The sequence below is a fragment of the Limanda limanda genome, chromosome 22 (genome assembly GCF_963576545.1).
Source record: "Limanda limanda chromosome 22, fLimLim1.1, whole genome shotgun sequence".
Classification (NCBI taxonomy): Eukaryota; Metazoa; Chordata; class Actinopteri; order Pleuronectiformes; family Pleuronectidae; genus Limanda; species Limanda limanda.
In genome coordinates this window covers 7993152-8011224 of record NC_083657.1, presented here as the reverse complement: position 1 = coordinate 8011224, position 18073 = coordinate 7993152, and the positions used below count along the sequence as shown (strand labels likewise).

The following is an 18073-nucleotide window of genomic DNA, read 5'->3' as shown; positions in this document are numbered from 1 at the left end:
ATAATTGATCATGCAATTTTTATTTAATAAATGTGGCAGCATTGTTACATCTTAAAGTAACTACTAATTGTAATTTCTGGCATTAAATTTGGTTTGAATATTTATGGAAAGAAAAAGTAAGATGACCACAAAGACTACTGCAGAATGACAGTACTATAGGCTATGTAAAGCAGCTTGTATATAAAGTAAAGTGGGAATGAAGACAGCTAAAGTAGTAGTAGTAGTAGTAGTGTTTTGTCTCTAGCTAAAGCAGATAAATATATTAATATTATTATTTGATTTGAACTTAAGTCAACTAAGAAATAATGCTTTTGTTAATATATTCTCATTTGTTCTTCTCAGATAGGAATAACAACATAGAGGTGGCACTACTGCTGTTTAAATGGCTTACTTTACATTTTAATACTGCATAATCCATGTATTGTTACGTTGGTAAGATTGCATCAAATGTCAAGGGCTCCTGAAAGATACACTCTAGTTAGCCTTGTTGTATAGTTAGATTTGAAGGATGCTTTAGATCACAGAACTCACATTCTACTTCTTAGACCTGAGTGGCGCATGATCAGTTTATCTGTAGATTAGTCTGGTTCTTGGATTAGCAGTCTGGATTACCACTACCCTAATGAATTAAACAAATTACTGAGTAAAATACAATTATATGGAGCCCAGTAAGAAAACCCAGTCATGAAACTTAAATAGACGAAGGTTTGCAGGCAACTGCGGTTGTTTAAGTCACTGGAACAGTTTTTATTTTAGATTTAATTACTTTAAGGCATCTACTCTGTTTTCAAGGCAACAAACACGACCCTGCAGAAATAATGAGTTGAGCATTGAGCTCACACTGGAACAAATAATCACGTTTCTGCTCTTTTGGAGGAGCAGGCCTTTTAACTGTCGGCTGAAGGCAAATGAGAAAAAGCAAAATGCAGAGCCTTTCACGCTAACTCTCATTCACTTTTCCCATTTCTGCACAAACGGAGCTTAACGTTTCTCTCAAGTGACAGATGTGATGGATCGGGCAAAGCTGCCAATTTGCGTTATATGACACAAACTCACCAGCCGCCTGTCAGGTTACTGAGGAGCAGATGGGGTCGAAGGTCTAATCAGACCAGAACTGAGTTAAGCCACGCTGACGTCAACTTGTGGCACTAATAAAGATGAAGTGAGGATAAACATGACTGTGTTGCTGCATCACTATTCCTGCTCTGCAAAGAGAAATATGGAGAGGCAGAGCAGCAGCTGAGATGCTGCAGAGAAAGGGGGAACAAAGAGGGGAGAGAGAGAGAGAGAAAGGGAGGAGCAGACAAGAGGCAAAATGCAAATGTTATGCTAGGTTAAGGTGGCAGAGAAGGGGGCAGACGGTGCCTTGCTGAGACTCGAATGGGGGAGGGGTCTCTAACTGGTCAGAGAGACCCTTCCTGCTGGGGTCCATTGTCTACCTCCCACTGCTATGAATAGAAAGCTGATTACAGCAGTCAGCATGTTGTGCTCCACTCGAGGGTCGCCTGTGGTCTGATCACCACATGTTGCCATTTTGTCTGATAGCTCTCCTTTTATTATTTCCACCTTAAGTGTTTCACATCTTTCCAGTGAAAGGCTTTTGCTCCTTTTAGGTCCAGACTGCAGCCTGGATGTGTTTTTCTGTTCTGCTACATCATTCCAGACAAAGCGAATCTCCCCTCTCCGTGCATCAAAATGACTTGTCTATTATTAAAAGCTTTTAAATGGAGCAGCGTGTTGGCTGACTACCAATTCTGGTGCCTTGTTGCCAAGGAAACAGTAACCGTTGTCTTTCTTCTCCTTTTTTTCTCTCCTCCTCCCCTGGAAGCTCATATTTCAAAACGGTCAGGATTGTGGTGTGCTCACACTGCTGCATTTCAGCTAAAAGCTTTTTGCTCTGCCAGTGGTGCAGAATGGAGGGGAAAGGCGAGCGGACGGGAGTGGTTAGAGCAGAGGGGAGGGAAAATGAAGGGCCTCCCTCACCGTTGCCAAGGCAACTTGATGTCACGGTGACATCATGCACCGCTAAAAGCTTTTAACCGGATTCCTCTCCCGCCTTAGGCCCCATTTTGAGTCCTCTTTCAGCGAGGCTAAGGGGAAGGGCACAGGCGTGTGTGTGCCTCCATGCATGTCTCCTACCTCACACAGCTCCCAGCTCAGTAAAAGACTTTCAAATCCAGCCTCTAAAGATCCACTTTCTGCAAACAGACAGAGGCCAGGAGAACCATTTCAAAGAAAAAAAAATGGCATCAGAGGATTTCAGCTACCTGATTGCAGGCCACAATGAGAAACACAGGCGGGCCCCGAACTGGACCGACGGGGAAATGAAAGCCCTCCTCTACGTGTGGGACGAGCACCACCACGAACTGAAAATGAGCAAGAGGAACGCCAAGGTTTACGAGAAGATGTCGCAGAGGTTTTTCCAGCTGACCGGGGAGCAGCGTTTCAAAGAGGAGATCAAGATGAAAATCACCAACATGTCCTTCCAGTACAGGCAAGTGCACCAGATGGGTATCCATCCAGAGCAGTGACTCCTCACTCCAGATGTTGCATGACTATTAACCAGAGGTGTCAAGTAACGAAGTAAAAATACTTCGTTACCTTACTTAAGTAGAAATGTTGGGTATCTATACTTTACTGGAGTATATATTTTTCAGACGACTTTTTACTTCTACTTCTTACATTTTCACGCAAATATCTGTACTTTCTACTCCTTACATTTAAAAAATAGCCTCGTTACTCCTATTTAATTTTGGCTTGTTTTCATTCCGGTTTGTCATCGTTCAAAAACACACACAAAAAAAGGCAACACGACCTTGTTACGACTTTTACTTCCTCTACATAGTCATGTTTGATTATTGGTAGTGTTGAGTCCAAAGGTCTCTTCAAACAATATATGTATTTGCATTGTAATAAAATGTTATAATTTTCAATGGGCATATTTGCAGTTCAAACGGGTAGCCTAGTGCATCCCACATTTTTCAACATAACATTTTAATATAACATTATAGTCATAATGGCCTTTAGAAAAATGTGTTTTTTGGAGGAGGGGGGGTAGTGCACTATAGGCCCCTGAGCCGCGGCTTAAGAGTTTGTCCTTAATGGAAAAAATGTTTCCCTTACATTACTTTTACTTTTATACTTTAAGTAGTTTTGAAACCAGTACGTTTACACTTTTACTTAAGTAAAAAGCTTGAGTTGATACTTCAACTTCTACAAAGGTATTTTTAAACCCTAGTATCTATACATCTACTTGAGTAATGAATGTGAATACTTTTGACACCTCTGCTATTAACATCCCTCTTTTGCTCCCAACAGGCGGCTGAAATCCACAATTGCAGAAAGCGGGGAGATGCCGGACTGGCCGTATTTTAAATCCATCGAGAAGATCCTCACCAAGCCGCTGGAGAACGGGCGGGTGAGCTCTGTGGAGCTTCAGGCCTCCGCTCCGGGCCCCTCCACTTCCTCCCAGTCCACAGACAACCTGGTAGGCCCGTCGGAGGAGGCCATGATGGGATTCCTGCCAGAGTACACAGGCTCCTCAGATGAGATGGAGATAAAGCAAGAGCTGGAGTCGTTGAGCTCTGACAGTGACAACACACAGGGATCCAGGTAATATGAAATATTAGTACATGTGTGTGTATGCCTAGCAATGTCTATATCTATCTATATATCCATCCATCCAAACTGGGATGTCTAGACAACTAACCATTCCCAAACATATTAATGCTGTCTCTATGAAAACAACTTAGCTACTCTATCCACTGAAGAAGACCATGAAGTGTGGCTGAAAGTGCAGGAAAGTTAGAAGTGGCACTGAGAGAGAATAAAAACAAATTCTGCACAATAAATAGCTTTGGTGCTAAAACTGTGGTGCTAAAATTAAAATAGCTAGGAGAATGGTATGATAATGTTTAGGCTGACTCAGTAAACTGTTACAGATGGCTTGGATCACATTTATCTCTCTTAAGACTATATTAAAACTTAGAAATCAAACAGCTTTTGGGAAACAACAGGAAATATGAAGGGGAAATACCAGATTGTGTTTCGGTCTTGTTGATATTGTATATCAACAAACAGAATGTGTTCTTCTCCAAGCTCTCTTTCACTGACAATTACCTTGAATTGAATATACAACTTAACTCCCTTAAAGTCAAAAGCTGTTTTGATCCAAGCTAGGCCTGTTAGCTTTGCAGCTGGAGAATGTTTTCTCCCTATAGTTGGAATTAGGTGCTGCCTCAGCAATAATTGTGGCTTAAATTTATCAGGATATTTTTTAATGTAGTTTAAATCCAGGCTAGCCATGGTTATCTTCAGGTGCTCCACGACCAGCTATAGGCAGTTGACTAGTTCGGTATTGAGCGTTAACCTTTGTACGAGGTCAACAGCCTACTTACATGCTGTCTTCCTTGAAATCATAAACATTTGAAGTAATACTTTCTTGATGAGGTTGGAAAACCAGTGTTTAAAAACAAAGGTTATCTGGTCAGATGCTAGGCTTAAATACAATTTGAACATGCCTTTACATTCTAGCTTTTGTAAACCAGTATATAAATCAATGCCAATTACATTTGATTCGGTATTAAAAATTACTCTTGTTTTAAGACTTATGAGTTGTTGGTGTTCACAAAATGCAGAATGGACGCTGGCTCAAGAGTCTTGGGTTTAAAATTTTATTTTGAGACAATTTCCTCCCCGTCTTTCTGTTCTCCAGCTCCCATCCTATTTCAGTGAAGAAGAGGCACGCCAACAAGCCTCTTTCCATGAAGAAGAAGAAGCTGCGGTTAATGCAGTCCATGCTGCAGCAACAGAAGCGGTCGAGCCGAGCCATCGAGGAGACGTGCAGGGAGGTCCGTCGAGCCATGCACCAACAGAACCTCCTCCAGGTGCAGTGTCTGCAGCTGCAGGATCGCATGATGAACCTCCTGGAGAAGTTGATCCCGCCGCCCTCTGCCACGTCGTGGGGTCAGAGTGGAAACCAGGAACCAGGGAAACCATGAAGCATGGAGGTTATGGTTACTGGATGAGATCCTGCTATGTCAAAAGCCTCTCGGACACAAAAATAAGGCATATTTATGTTTGATTTTGCCTCAACGTTGAACAGAGAGGAGCAACAACATTCACTTCTGATTTCTGGAGGTCTGCTCAGCATGAATGTCATCAATGGAAGTCAAGGACACTTGTAGCAGATCTTTCTTGATGACTTGCACCCATTAAAAACACTGGCGACAACAGCAAAGCAGACACAGACCTATCTGATCACTTCAGTCTTTCCTTGCACTGTGCCAAGATAATTGCAAGTTGGGGCGTTTTGATGCCAAAACAGGACAATTTGTTATCAAAGAGCATCGCAATCAAGACAAAGTGCATCAGATTCCATGTTAGGGGCATTTTATAGCTCTTAGATAAGTCCTTTTTGTGCTCAATAGAAGTCAGTAATAACAGTCTCCTGCAGAAGAGACGTAATTGTGTCTTGATTCTACAGTGGCCGTTGATGTAGCTCCACAGAAAAAAACAGGTGACCTCTAGAGTGGTAACATCAAGATACACAATAAAAAAAAATGCTCCAACGTCAAGAACATTTATGTGATGAATAAAATAAATCCTTTTCAACTCCAGCAACTTCAGATCACAGTGTGTGTGTCATTGTGACCATACAGACGTTTGGATATGTGTGCTTTTAGGATGTGACACATGCAGATGTCATGACAGTTACACGTTTTCTTTTCTCTTCCAATGCTGAGAACTTGGTCTCGTTTTGCATTTCTACTGAATAAAAACTCATAATCTGGCCATGATGTCATGTGTCTCACTGTAATTTTACATCTGCATATCTGTTTCTGCAGTGGGATTATGGAACTGCAGAAATACAAAGAAGGACGGGGAGCAATAGAGCTAGAATGTTAAGGTTTTTTCCTTCCAGCCTATTTTAAGAGGATTTGGAGAAACTAGGGATTAAATTGGTTCCGTCGTACACCACACCAACTCCATGGAAGCCACCGCTTCAAGAAGAAAAATGGAACCCGTTTTTTTTACCCAAAAAATACACACCAATCTTGCAGCCTGCGATGAGACACTACACTCACATCAATGACAAATTAAACACACAAAAAAGGCGTCTATAAGTTCGTCTTCGACAAAAAAAACGTTACTCCACCTAGTGTTCTGGCGGTGAATTGCTTTCCAACACGCGCCGCCCTTGGATAACGATCAATTAAAAGTGTCAGTCGACACAGCTGCGTGAAAAGCCGCAGGTGCATAAGAATGCGCCTTAATTTTGAGTCTTCTTAGCGTGCTTCCTGAGCTACCTGCGGCTCACTCGTAGCGTTTACCATAAATGTCAGTATATGAGTGCAGTAGAATTTCTGTGTCGGCTGATTTGACCTCAGTCACATCGCCCGGTGGCCCCTTTCCCGGTAATGCGAGTGATTCTACGGCATCAGTAAAAGATCAACTTTGAAATAAATGGCAGAGGATTTCGGCTACATCAGCCACAACGAGAGACACAGACGGGCCCCGAACTGGTCTGATGGCGAGATGCAAGGCCTCCTCCACGTGTGGGACGAACACCACGCGGAGTTGAGTAACACCAAGAGGAACGCCAAAGTCTATCAAAAGATGGTGGAGAGTTTTTTCAAGCTGACAGGGGAGCAGCGACTCAAAGATGAGATTAAAATGAAGATAACCAACATGTCCTTCCAGTACAGGCAAGTGCACCAGATCGGTGTCCATCCAGAGCAGTGACTCTTCACTCCAGATGTTGCATGACTATTAACGTCCCTCTTTTGCGCCCACCAGGCAGCTGAAATCAACAATCGAAGAAAGCGGGGAGATGCCGGACTGGCCCTATTTTAAATCAATAGAGAAGATCCAGGCCCATCCACTTCCTCCCAGTCCACAGACAACCTGGTGGGCCCGTCGGAGGAGGCCATGATGGGATTCTTGCCAGAGTACACAGGCTCCTCAGATGAGATGGAGATAAAGCAAGAGCTGGAGTCGTTGAGCTATGAAAGTGACAACACACAGGGATCCAGGTAATATGAAATATTAGTGTGTGTGTGTATGCTTATCTATCCATCCAAACTGGGATGTCTAGATGCCAGAATGTGACACATGTTTTCACTAACTAACCATTCCCAAACATTAAAACTACTAAGCTACTCCATCCACGCAAGGCCATGAAGTGGCACTCAGAAAGAATGAAAACAAATTCTGCGCAATAAATAGCAGGCTGTGGTGCTCAAATTAAAATAGTTGTGGAGAATGGTATGATTAAAAGATAAATTTCACAACCAGTAAAAAAAGGTAAATTACTCGAACCTCACCTCCAGTAACAGCATCACAAAAAACTTTCTCTCAACTGAGATAGGGGAACATATATGTGGCTGGTCAAGCCACTCAAAACCAAAGAGGGGGATAGACTTAGACATACTAACATTGAAAACAAACTACAGCCAGAACATAACACCCCCGTATAAGACCATATAATACTAACTAAGGGAAATTAATTAAATATAAATATCAAACAATAATCAAAGATTCAACAACTACGAATCGAGATAAGGAAATAATGTCCTTCCCCATGATTACACGAGACATGGTGCAGTCCAATTAGTGCTCAAAGCCATTTAAGGTTATCTGCTGCAGCTGGGCCTTCTTTTGATGAATGGCCAGATGACTCCAACAACAACCCCCAGATACTGGTAACTTAAAGAGAACTTAATTATCACAGAAAGAAAATATTTAATAAATTAAAGTATGTTGTATGAAATCAAAATGTGTCCAGTTATTTAGTGAAGGAAGTGGGTGCGTGTGCAAAAAGAAACAACTAAGCAAATAAAGTATTAAGAGAGGTTACCCCCATGTTACAAAATTTCAGTGTGTGCGCGGCCATCACACTCAGCAATAACTGTGGTGTAAATGTATCTGGATATTTTTAAAAGTAGGTTTAATCCAGGCTAGCCATGGTTATCTTCAGGTGCTCCACGACCAGCTATAGGCAGTTGACTAGTTCGGTATTGAGCGTTAACCTTTGTACTAGGTCAACAGCACATCTTACATGCTGTCTTCCTTGAAATCATAAAAACATTTAAAATAACAATACTTTTTTGATGAGGTTGAAAAACAAAGGTAATCTGGTCAGATGCTAGTCTGAAACAAAATGTTAACATGCATTTACATTCTAGCTTTTGTAAACCAGTATGTAAATCAATGCCAATTCATTTTCTTGATTCGGTATTCAACATTACTCTAGTTTTATGACTTTTGGCTTTCAGAGAAAGTTGTAAAGATTCTTGGGTTTAACATTTTATTTTGAGGCAATTTCCTCCCTGTCTTTCTGTTCTCCAGCTCCCATCCTATTTCAGTGAAGAAGAGGCACGCCAACAAGCCTCTTTCCATGAAGAGGAAGAAGCTGCGGTTAATGCAGTCCATGCTGCAGCAACAAAAGCGGAGAAGTTGATGCCACTGCCCTTGTCATGGGGTCAGAGTGGAAACCAGGACCCAGGGAACCCATGAAGCATGGAGGTTATGGTTACTGGATGAGATACTCCCACGACACGCAGCATCGTGAAGGACAGCTCACACCCCAGCCACAGACTGTTTGCCCTCCTCCCTTCTGGGAGGTGCTACAGGGTCCTCCGTTCCCGGACCAGCAGGTTCAGGAACAGCTTCATCCCTGCGGCCACAGTGATAGCAGCTGCCCCCCCACCCCCACACACACCTTCTCCAGAGACTATACTCCCCCCCCCCCCCCCCTCCACCCTGGCTTGGACTGCCACACCCTACTCCAACCACTGAACATTTGAACATTTGCACTAGACTGTTATTTTTTTTACTACTGTATTATCCCGCCTATAGTGTTTTAATGAATAAAATTAATCCTTTTCAATTCCAGCAACTTCAGATCACAGTGTGTGTCATTGTGACCGTACAGACGTTTGGATATGTGTGCTTTTAGGATGTGACACATGCAGATGTCATGACAGACAGAATAACACGTTTTCTTTTCTCCTCAAATGTTGAGATGACTTGGTCTTGTTTTGCATTTCTGCTGAATAAAAACGACTCATAATCTGGTCATGATTTGTCTCACTGTAATTTTACATCAGCATATCTGTTTCTGCAGCGGAATTATTGAACTGCAGAAATACACAGAAGGACGAAGAGCGATAGAGCTGAAATGTTAAGGTCTTTGCCTTGCAGCCTATTTTAAGAGGATTTGGAGAAACTAGGGATTAAATTGGTTCCATTGCACAGCACACCAACTCCATGGAAGCCATCGCTTCAAGAAAAAGAAAAATCCAACTCAGTTTTTTTACCCAAAAAAATACACACCAATCTTGCAGCCTGTGATGGGACACTACACTCACATCAATGACAAATGAAACTAAGTGAAACCTGTCGTCATGGTGTTGCAAGAGTTCAATCAATAATTAATAATCCTATTGTCAAATGACGTATTCTGTTTGCTGCAAATGTGTTGGCTGCACGCCTGTAATGAAGCCATGTGACTCGGTGTGTAGCCGTTGCAGCCCTTTGACCACAGAGGTAATGTTTACACACCATCCTCCAAGGACACAGGAGGAAACACACATGTGGAGGTGGAGTGGAGATTAAAATCAAAATAATACTGGTAAGATTTCTACATTATTTATTATGTACATTTTTCAATTATACTTATTGAGAGTATATAATATTAGGGGATTATTATTATTACTAATCCGGTGTGTTGTGCATTTGTTATATAAAGTGCTTCTTTGTGATATTTCAATGTCAACTTTATTAGTATAGCGCATTTATATATATTTTATAATGATAAAATAAAATCTTTAACAAAGATTTGAAGCATGATATGAGTAAAGTGTAGTTTAAAATCACACGTTTCTACATTTAAGCAAGAATATAATAATAAATAAATAGAAATAATATATACAACATAAACATAAACATAATACATCATAAACACATTAAATAAGCAGAATGTGTCTTTTTAAATTTCACTTCAGCACAAAAAGAAAATAAAAGCCTGCAAACTGTCAAGACACGCGTCAGCCAATAGCGTCACTCGGCTCGTTTGAATATGGGCGCGGTGATTGGCCAGCGAGCCGCCACGTCACGTCCCGGAGTCGTTACGCTGTCATGGTTACAGTGAAAGACGCTTTGTGGTGTCTGCGGCGGGGGGCGGAGCCACGTGGACGGAACCTCCGCGGAGTGAAACGCTACTTTAAAGTTACTATTAGAGACAAAGACGCGTAATGCGGGGACATGCTAACGTGAGGACGCTTTTACACGCAGAATGGACGCGTGGAGAGGTTTTTTAAAGGACGTTTCCGCCGCTGGGGAGAAAAGGAAGTTGGGAAAGTTAGCGTGAAATAGTTTGGGACCAAAGTGTCGTAGCGTCGTTTTACCGGTCGGACGTTTTTTTGTTACACCTGAGTTTGAAAATTCAACCGCCCCCGCGATTCTTCACCTGTTTCCTGTTTGTTTCAAAACAGCAGCAGTTGTGGTGAATGGGAAACTGGAGCAATTTGAACCCGTGGTGAGTCAAAGTGTTGGTGGTGAGAATGGAAGCAGCTGGGACTGGGGTCTGTGGGGAGTGGGTGAGGGGGGGCGGGGTGACAGATAATCACTTAAATCAGATCGATGCTCATGTTTTATTTAGTTTTTAGGTTTAACGATTAGAGGAAACAATTCATTTCCACGAGGTGTTATTTTCTTTATATCCCCAATATTTACCTTTTCACAATTCATCCAGAAAGTGAATTTATGGGGCTTTTGCATTTGTTTTAGTAATTTTCCATTTCACCAAAATGCTCTTAAACCATATGTATTATTATTATTCAAGTATTAGGATATTATCCAGCAGCAAAGGGGATAGTCAAAATAGAAGCATCAGGAAGAGTAACAAATAAACATTCAATTTAAACTTAAAAGCAGATTATGGCTCAGGAAATGTTTAAAGATTTCATCAGTTAATTATTTGACAGAAACTTGTTTTTGTTGATTGACTGTTTAAATAGTTTTTAAGTAACAATGATTAGAAATCAGCAGGTTCCAACTTTTTTAAAATGAAGATTTCTTAGTTTATGTTTTAATGCCTCTATGGACCTATGGACAGAACAAGCCAATTATATTAGATTTTAGCAATCTAGGTGTTTGGCATTTTATAGACCAAATAATTATCAGAACAATTAGCTTAATTAATTTATCACTATTAACTCAGTGTTTAGAATAATTGAAAACCTAAATACTCAGTTGCAGCCCTGGTTTATTACAAATTAATGTTTGATCACAACAGGTCACTGTTGATGGGTGATGAGCAAGTGAATTATTCCTTCATTGTAGTGATCACTCACAATCGGTGAACTGCAACACATTTTTAACTTTGTTTCTCACAATTTGTTGTTGTGTCCACTTTGTGTAACTGTAGGATGACACCCACACAATAGTGTTGGCAACCTGCAAGTGTTTCTGGTCCCACACGCTGGATCACACACGCCCCTACAACAAAGATGAGGATACAGGGACAGCCTGAGGGCGCAAGGAGGCGCCTGGATTTAAATGCACTTGGGGAGCTCAGGGGAGTGGAGATCATCCGTGGTCGAGCAGGATATGGTTTTACTATTACTGGACAGAGGCCATGTTTGTTGAGTGGCATCCTGGAGGGAAGTCCTGCTGACCTGGTGGGACTCAAACAAGGGGATCGCATCATGGCTATCAACGGAACAGACGTGTCCGCTGCTTTGCATGAGACTGTTGTGCAGCTGATCGGCAGCTGCAAAGGACCGTTGGGGTTGGTGGTGCATGCTGACAGCAGAATAATGGGGAACCCCATCCTTCATGATGAAAAATTCGGGATTGGGAATAAAGGGGGGTTTTACCAGAAGGCTCCTGTTCTTCGCACTATCTCTCACGATTCAAGCAATTCCTCCTTCAACGCGAGTCACGCTGTCACCCCTAGACAGAGGCCTGTGTCTGAGCCCGACATGTCCCAGTGGTCCCAGCAGTGGAGTATGGTCACTGGGCAACCCAAGGAGGAAACGTCTAGCGTGGGGTACTCAGACTCTGTGTTTACAGACCCAGAGGACGCCAGCCCAGACTGGGGTATTTTAAACATGACCTTGGTGGTGGGCTACCTGAGCTCCACAGAGCTGATTTTGAACACTACAGAATCAGAGGAGGACTGTTTAAAGGCCATCCGGGAGCGAATACGACAGTTGGGAACAGAGCAGGATACCCACACGCTGGTGTTGATGAAAATTATGTTTGACTGCGTCCGCCTTTGTGACGACACAGGAGCCGTCTTGGCAGCCCTCCCCGCTGAGAACCTCGTCTTGGGGGCTGTGTGTGCTGAAGACCCTCGGTTCTTTTGCCTGGTCACTACAGCACATATAATAGATGGCCATGTACCAGAGGATGGTCCTCTTCGGGCCTCCTGCCATGTGTTCTTCATGGACCCAGAGCTGGGAAGCCACGAGGACCACAAAGGGATCGCTGGACGCTTTGGCTTTGAGTGCACTCCAGATCCAGATGCCGTGGGCTGCCTGGAATTCCCTCAGACTCCCCCCGATGTCCTTCACTTTGTCACCGTCCTGTACAGTGACATGGGAGAGCCCGTGGAGAGGCTCAGAGGAAAACTGGACACGGAGGCTCAGCAGCAAGCCAAGGCGAATGGCAGCACTGACAAACAAGGCAGCGCCAGCAGCAATGGGGACAGTGGGATTGGGAATGCCTCCCCCCCTGAGGAGCGAACGGATAGGGATTTCCCTCCTGCAATCCAAAACCACCCTGGGGCCCACCTCCCCAGCTGTCCGTGGGATTATCCTCCGACTGAAGACCTTACCCCAATAAACCTCTCTGAGAATGGACAAAAACTTAATCCAGAGAACAGTGCCAGCACACATTCCCTTTCGGAATCTCTACCTGGTCCCGATTCCCTAACCGGCTTTTACGGAGGCCCCCCACCCAGGCTCGAATTCCAGTTCAAGCCCCCACCACCTCCTCTGCCTTTGGGTAAAAAAAACAACATCTTCGGAGAGTCTTTCAGAGGAAGCCAAAGGTGGTTCACTAAGCAGAAGTGGCCTAAAGCCCCGAACGATGACCCTGAGCCTCCGGTGATGCTCCCCACCAACTGTTCCTCGTGCATTAACCTTAGCTCAGGCACGAATAACCTGCCGCCCGCCATGTACCAGATTCCTTCAGACAGATACCAGTCGGCAGAGGTCATGATGCTGCCTCCCAGAGAGGAATGGACCAACAGGTTTCTGGAGCAGAGGGAGAAACAGCGGAAAGATGGAAGCAACAAACATGTGAGTAAGCTTTGTTTTGACGCAACATTTAAAAATCACACGTGAAGATACTTTCCTTACTCAGGTTACATAGGTGAGCAGTGGTCTATTTCAGGGATTTCCCACCTTATTTGATTATAACTGCGACTTTTTGTTCTTATTCCGACTATTATATTTCAATATCATATTTGCATAAGTTGCTAATGGAATATTTCATTCATATTCCAATTTACATGTAACAGAGCATAGTCTGATAATGATGAACCACTGATCTCAATCAATTCAATTAAATAGCATTAACTAGTGATTTAATCTAATATAATCTAATATAATTTCGACTGCCTGTTAGAGATTTGGTGAAACAGCTTCACACATAAACAAAAAATCAGATCCTCTCACATAAGGTAAAAATACAGATTATTTAAAACTTGTGTATAGTTTGTATTTGTGCGTACTTTATCCATATACTGCAGGATTATAAATTCTAAAGAGTCTAGTTTTTGCTCATACACTCTTATCCTTGTGGATCATTTCTTTGCCATGTGGTGGAGAGAAAACCTCATGCGAAGTGACATCAAATAGTTCCATTGTCTGGGAGCATCTGTTTCTGTACTTGGTTTGTGTCTAACACCGCGACAGGAAGTATTAAATGTTCATGGGGACTTGGGTTTCCAGACGTCGAGGGCCGGGGGTGTTAGCAAGTCTGTTTTCTGTGTCACCTCAAATAAGATACAGTTCTACTATTTCAACAGTCAATTGGTGCTGAGTGTGAATCGAACTCAGAAAGCACCTGTTGTGACTCAATGGTGTCTTTGTCATGCGTGTTTTTCTGTGCATGTGTTGTGCTTCTCTTTGGCCACAAGATGTCCCTGTGTTCCCATGTAGTCCTGGGTGACATCCATGTGTTTGCAGTATCTCTGAATTAGTTGCTGTCTCTCAGCCACAGAAATGGCTCCAGTTAGCTGACATATAGTCACAGATATTTTGTACAAAGTTAAGTTTTAAACAATCTAAGTTATGCTCAGAGTGTGTTTGTATTTTAACAACACAAAGAGTAGAAGTAGCATTTACTGGAGTTTGTCTCCTTCAAAGCAAAGTTTTTTAAAAGTATTTATACACCAAAGCTGAATTTGTGCCTTCGTCCCCGAGCTGTTAAATCAGAAAGAGGACAATCTTGTGCAGGAAGCCGGGGAAATTACAGGGTAGAGCCTGTGTCATGCACTGGTAATTATCTGTAATTCTTCAACTCCTGTTTGAAACTTTGGACACAGCGTCCCTCATCATAAGAATAGGGGTAGCTGGTTAAACTGCATAATCATTCCCGCAATGATGGGAAGGCAGATAACCATAGTGCTTCTCTCTGATTTTCAATGGTAGTTTGTGACAGATGAAGTGCTTCTCTTTTTGTGCTTTGTAACCAGGTTGGACCAGTTCACATTAACATGATGCTACCACTTGCAATTTTGTGTCATCACCCTCATATTTGTAGAAGCTCAAACAAGGCAATCTGTCAACTTTAGTATAAACACTAACATTTCCATGATGTCACCCCTACATCAGGATTGGACACAAGTAGTATGTCGACAATAAAATTGAGTTAAATTAATGACAATAACTTTGAGCCAGTGATTATGACTGACAGTTCCATAAACCTTTTTAGGGGTTTGTATAAGTTTGCTACTTCTACAGGGATTTCAATGTTCATGTGTGTGTGTATTTTTTTGCTCATCCATCTCTCCATTATTTTGACAGGGCTCCAGGTTTTGGGGCGGGGGTGCTCGTGCCTCAAAGCGCCGCTCTGCCAAACGTCTCAGCCTGGCACGGTCACTGGACGACCTTGAGGTATTCACCAAATTCTTTTCTTATTGTTAGTTTTCCCGGCATGTGAGTTATTGAGTTGTTTTAAAACAACAAGCAGTGGCAGTGTAATATGTGATGTGCACCACTTTCCCCCTATTAGAACTGACACATTTTTTAATCCAAGTTGACAATCTGACAGTGTTATTCCCATTCTGCTGGGCCTGTTTGCAGAAAGGTCGGCCAGATTCTCTAATGTGCACATTCAGGTGAACTATTGTGACCGATTCTGCTCCAATTCCAGCTCTTTTTTTAACCTTTCATTTCCGTTGCCTTGAACTCTGCATTTGCTGCTACACTTGGGCACAGGGGGGACAACACAAAGTGGCCTTTGTGCGGGGGCCAGAGGCACGGCCCTGTTTGTTTGGTCTCGCTAATGAGCACTGCCGCGCGACTGAACATCGCCCTCGCAGTCCCTCGTATAAACGCTGCCGAGGAACTCTGTTTCTCCCGTCGTCCCTGCATGCGAGCATTACTCATACACAGCTGATTCACATTCATAAAAACACACGCACACTGTTCCTTCATCTCATAATTGCTCTGAACGCACATGTAGAGACACTAAAACAAACCAAAAAGTGGTGTACTGTTTTGCATATCCAACTATTAGTCACACAGACACACCTGCAGACCACACATTGTACTCAAAGAGACTCGCCACAGATCTCCTCCTGGGGATTACTCTTACCCACACTATACAGAGCTATTGTTTAAAAATCTCAGGGTCTGCTGCAGATGTACAGCCACAGGATTAAAGGTGGCTATATAAAGGTACGGCCACAGAGCTCTGGCTTGCATGCAGCAGAACGTCTTTGCCTTCTTTCCTTGTTGATTTAAGGCTCACTCATGTTGCCCTTACAAACGAAGAGATACGTCTGTTTGAAACTATGTAACTACCACTTCCCACATTTGTGCTTTATGTGTGATAAAGATTTTGACAATACGCCAAACGCCGGCGTGTTGTAAACGACTTTTGCTCAAAAACTCCTGCCATTATTGAAAATTCTTCTCTGTGTCCACAGAATGTCTCGTTTGAACTATTGGCTTTAGAACAGTCCCCTTCCCCCCCATGGTTTCCAGTGGAGCTGCTCCGTTTTGTCTGTTCGGTCCTGATCTGTAAACTTTAAGAAGATGTGCACACATATGGTCGAAATGAAAGCTCCTTATACGTATCTAACGATGAGCATAGATTGGCTTTTTACTGTAATCATCAGACCACAGTACATTCAGGTTCTCGGACAAAAGAGATGAAAATGCTTCAGATACTAAAGATACTCCCCCTCAGCCGTACCGATCTTCACATCATAGAAACAAGTCGTTAAATTGGAATGTGTTGAGATTTTGACATGTTTGTGTTGGTTTGATGATGTCGTTAATACATTCAGTTGCTAGGGTGGTTGGTGTCCTAGCAGTTGCTAAGTGTGGTGAATCTATCAAAAGTTTACCAACATCTCTAATAACCTCCGCCAGCCTTGGTATGAGACTCTTATTCCTGCTCTCAGTTCAGGGTGTAATCCGTTTCTGTGGTCAGTCTAACATCGGTGGTGAGCCGGATGCTTTCACACTTGTGGTGTGTTGTGTTGACTTCTCTATCTCTTATTTTTACACCTGGAGTTTGCTTTGTTACGCAATATTTTGTCACCTGGCTGTAATACCTGGACCTTCCCACCTCGACTATATCAGGACCTGAAGTGAGAAGACAGGCTCAGGCTGGTCTTATAGCTTTTAAGTGTCAGCATTGTTAAAAACAGTGGTCGTCTTCATGGCAGCATTATCAGTATTTCTGCGTATAGTTGAGTTCTGACATGTAGAATAAATGATAAAAAAGGCAGAGTGTGACCAGGTGAGACAGACTGAGTGTTGTTTACCATTTCTCTGTCTACACATCTGATCCAGTCAGTCTCTTCATATGTGAATTGCAAACCCCATAAAATGTCCAGATCCAGTTTTCTGGACATTTTCCGAAGACGATATATGTTAAGTCAAAATCAGTCAGTTGCAAGGAGCCATGTTTATTACAGAGGAAGTGAAGGATGATAAATAATTGATTCCCCTGTTCAGAGGTTTTGAAAAATCTACTACAATAAGGTTTTGTAGATTTCTGGTGGCATGTTTCCTGCCGTTAAAAGGAGGTAGTGCTGGATTTTCGGGCTCAGTAGAAAACTTAAAAGGTAACAAATCAACCCACAGCATACAAAAGCATTTTTTTATCTCTTCAATGTTATTTATTTTATCCTAGATATGTCCTTAAAAGATGTAAACTCTCTCAATCACTCCACTTCAACATTTATGTGCTGTAATGTCTGTAATGTAAAAGTTATCAGTCAAGCTTAACCTCCTACAGGAAAGACAAGTTTCTCACGATGCACTGGACTCATCACACTGCGTCTAATCAAGAGCAGCATCAAACCTGTGTCGTTTCCCACCACGTTGCACCTATACATTCCAAGAAATTACCCCATAGGGAATGTTTTATGGTCGTCAAAGGCAACTAGATCCTCCCATAGCACTTAGGGTCTCATTTCAAGGGCTTCACCCTGAGGTCACGGTCAGAGATCAGATGTGTATTTACAAAGCAAACCAAACGCCCATTTATTGGCATTACCAATTGTGTTCTAATGTAGACTTGCATATGGTTTATACAAGGTTTGGTGGTTTATCTAAAGCAGCAGATCTGGAGAACCACTTGTCTCTAAACCATCAATCCATTATCTATACCACTTATCCCCCCGGAGAATGAGGGGCTTTAGACAATCCCAGCTTACTTTGGGTGAGAGGTGGGGTAAACCCTGTAAAACCAGAAACTATGAAGACCTTGTGCATCATACTGCAGAGTCAGAAAAAAACTCAACTCTCTGAACTCCTCTCGTCTTCTGAAGGTTGCACTCCTCTTCAGAGAGAAAGCTGAAAAGGAAAGAATTAATCTA

The 18073-nt window shown here is 42.6% G+C and overlaps 2 protein-coding genes and 1 pseudogene across 2 annotated transcripts in view; all 3 read left to right on the top strand.

Annotated features, from left to right (window-relative positions):
- The first annotated feature begins 2243 nt into the window (after positions 1-2243).
- LOC132996339 (myb/SANT-like DNA-binding domain-containing protein 1) lies at positions 2244-5000 on the top strand. The gene is made up of 3 exons (XM_061066688.1): positions 2244-2494; positions 3319-3612; positions 4715-5000. The coding sequence occupies exons 1-3, from the start codon at positions 2244-2246 to the stop codon at positions 4998-5000; spliced, it is 831 nt and encodes a 276-aa protein (XP_060922671.1).
- A 1465-nt stretch (positions 5001-6465) lies between these two features.
- LOC133028783 (myb/SANT-like DNA-binding domain-containing protein 1) lies at positions 6466-8461 on the top strand (annotated as a pseudogene).
- Positions 8462-11513: 3052 nt separating this feature from the next.
- LOC132996091 (regulator of G-protein signaling 12-like) overlaps positions 11514-18073 on the top strand; it is a 34906-nt gene continuing 28346 nt past the window's right edge. The window contains exons 1-2 of the mRNA XM_061066412.1: positions 11514-13310; positions 15042-15131. Coding sequence (XP_060922395.1) covers positions 11514-13310; positions 15042-15131 — 1887 coding nt within the window. The remainder of the gene's footprint in view (positions 13311-15041; positions 15132-18073) is intronic.

Bases quoted from the DNA above. Each gene is read 5' to 3' on its own strand.
- LOC132996339 (XM_061066688.1), top strand. From the start codon at position 2,244: ATGGCATCAGAGGATTTCAGCTACCTGATTGCAGGCCACAATGAGAAA. The intron at 2,495-3,318 runs GCAAGTGCACCA...TGCTCCCAACAG, and splicing joins AACATGTCCTTCCAGTACAG to GCGGCTGAAATCCACAATTG. The intron at 3,613-4,714 runs GTAATATGAAAT...TCTGTTCTCCAG, and splicing joins GACAACACACAGGGATCCAG to CTCCCATCCTATTTCAGTGA.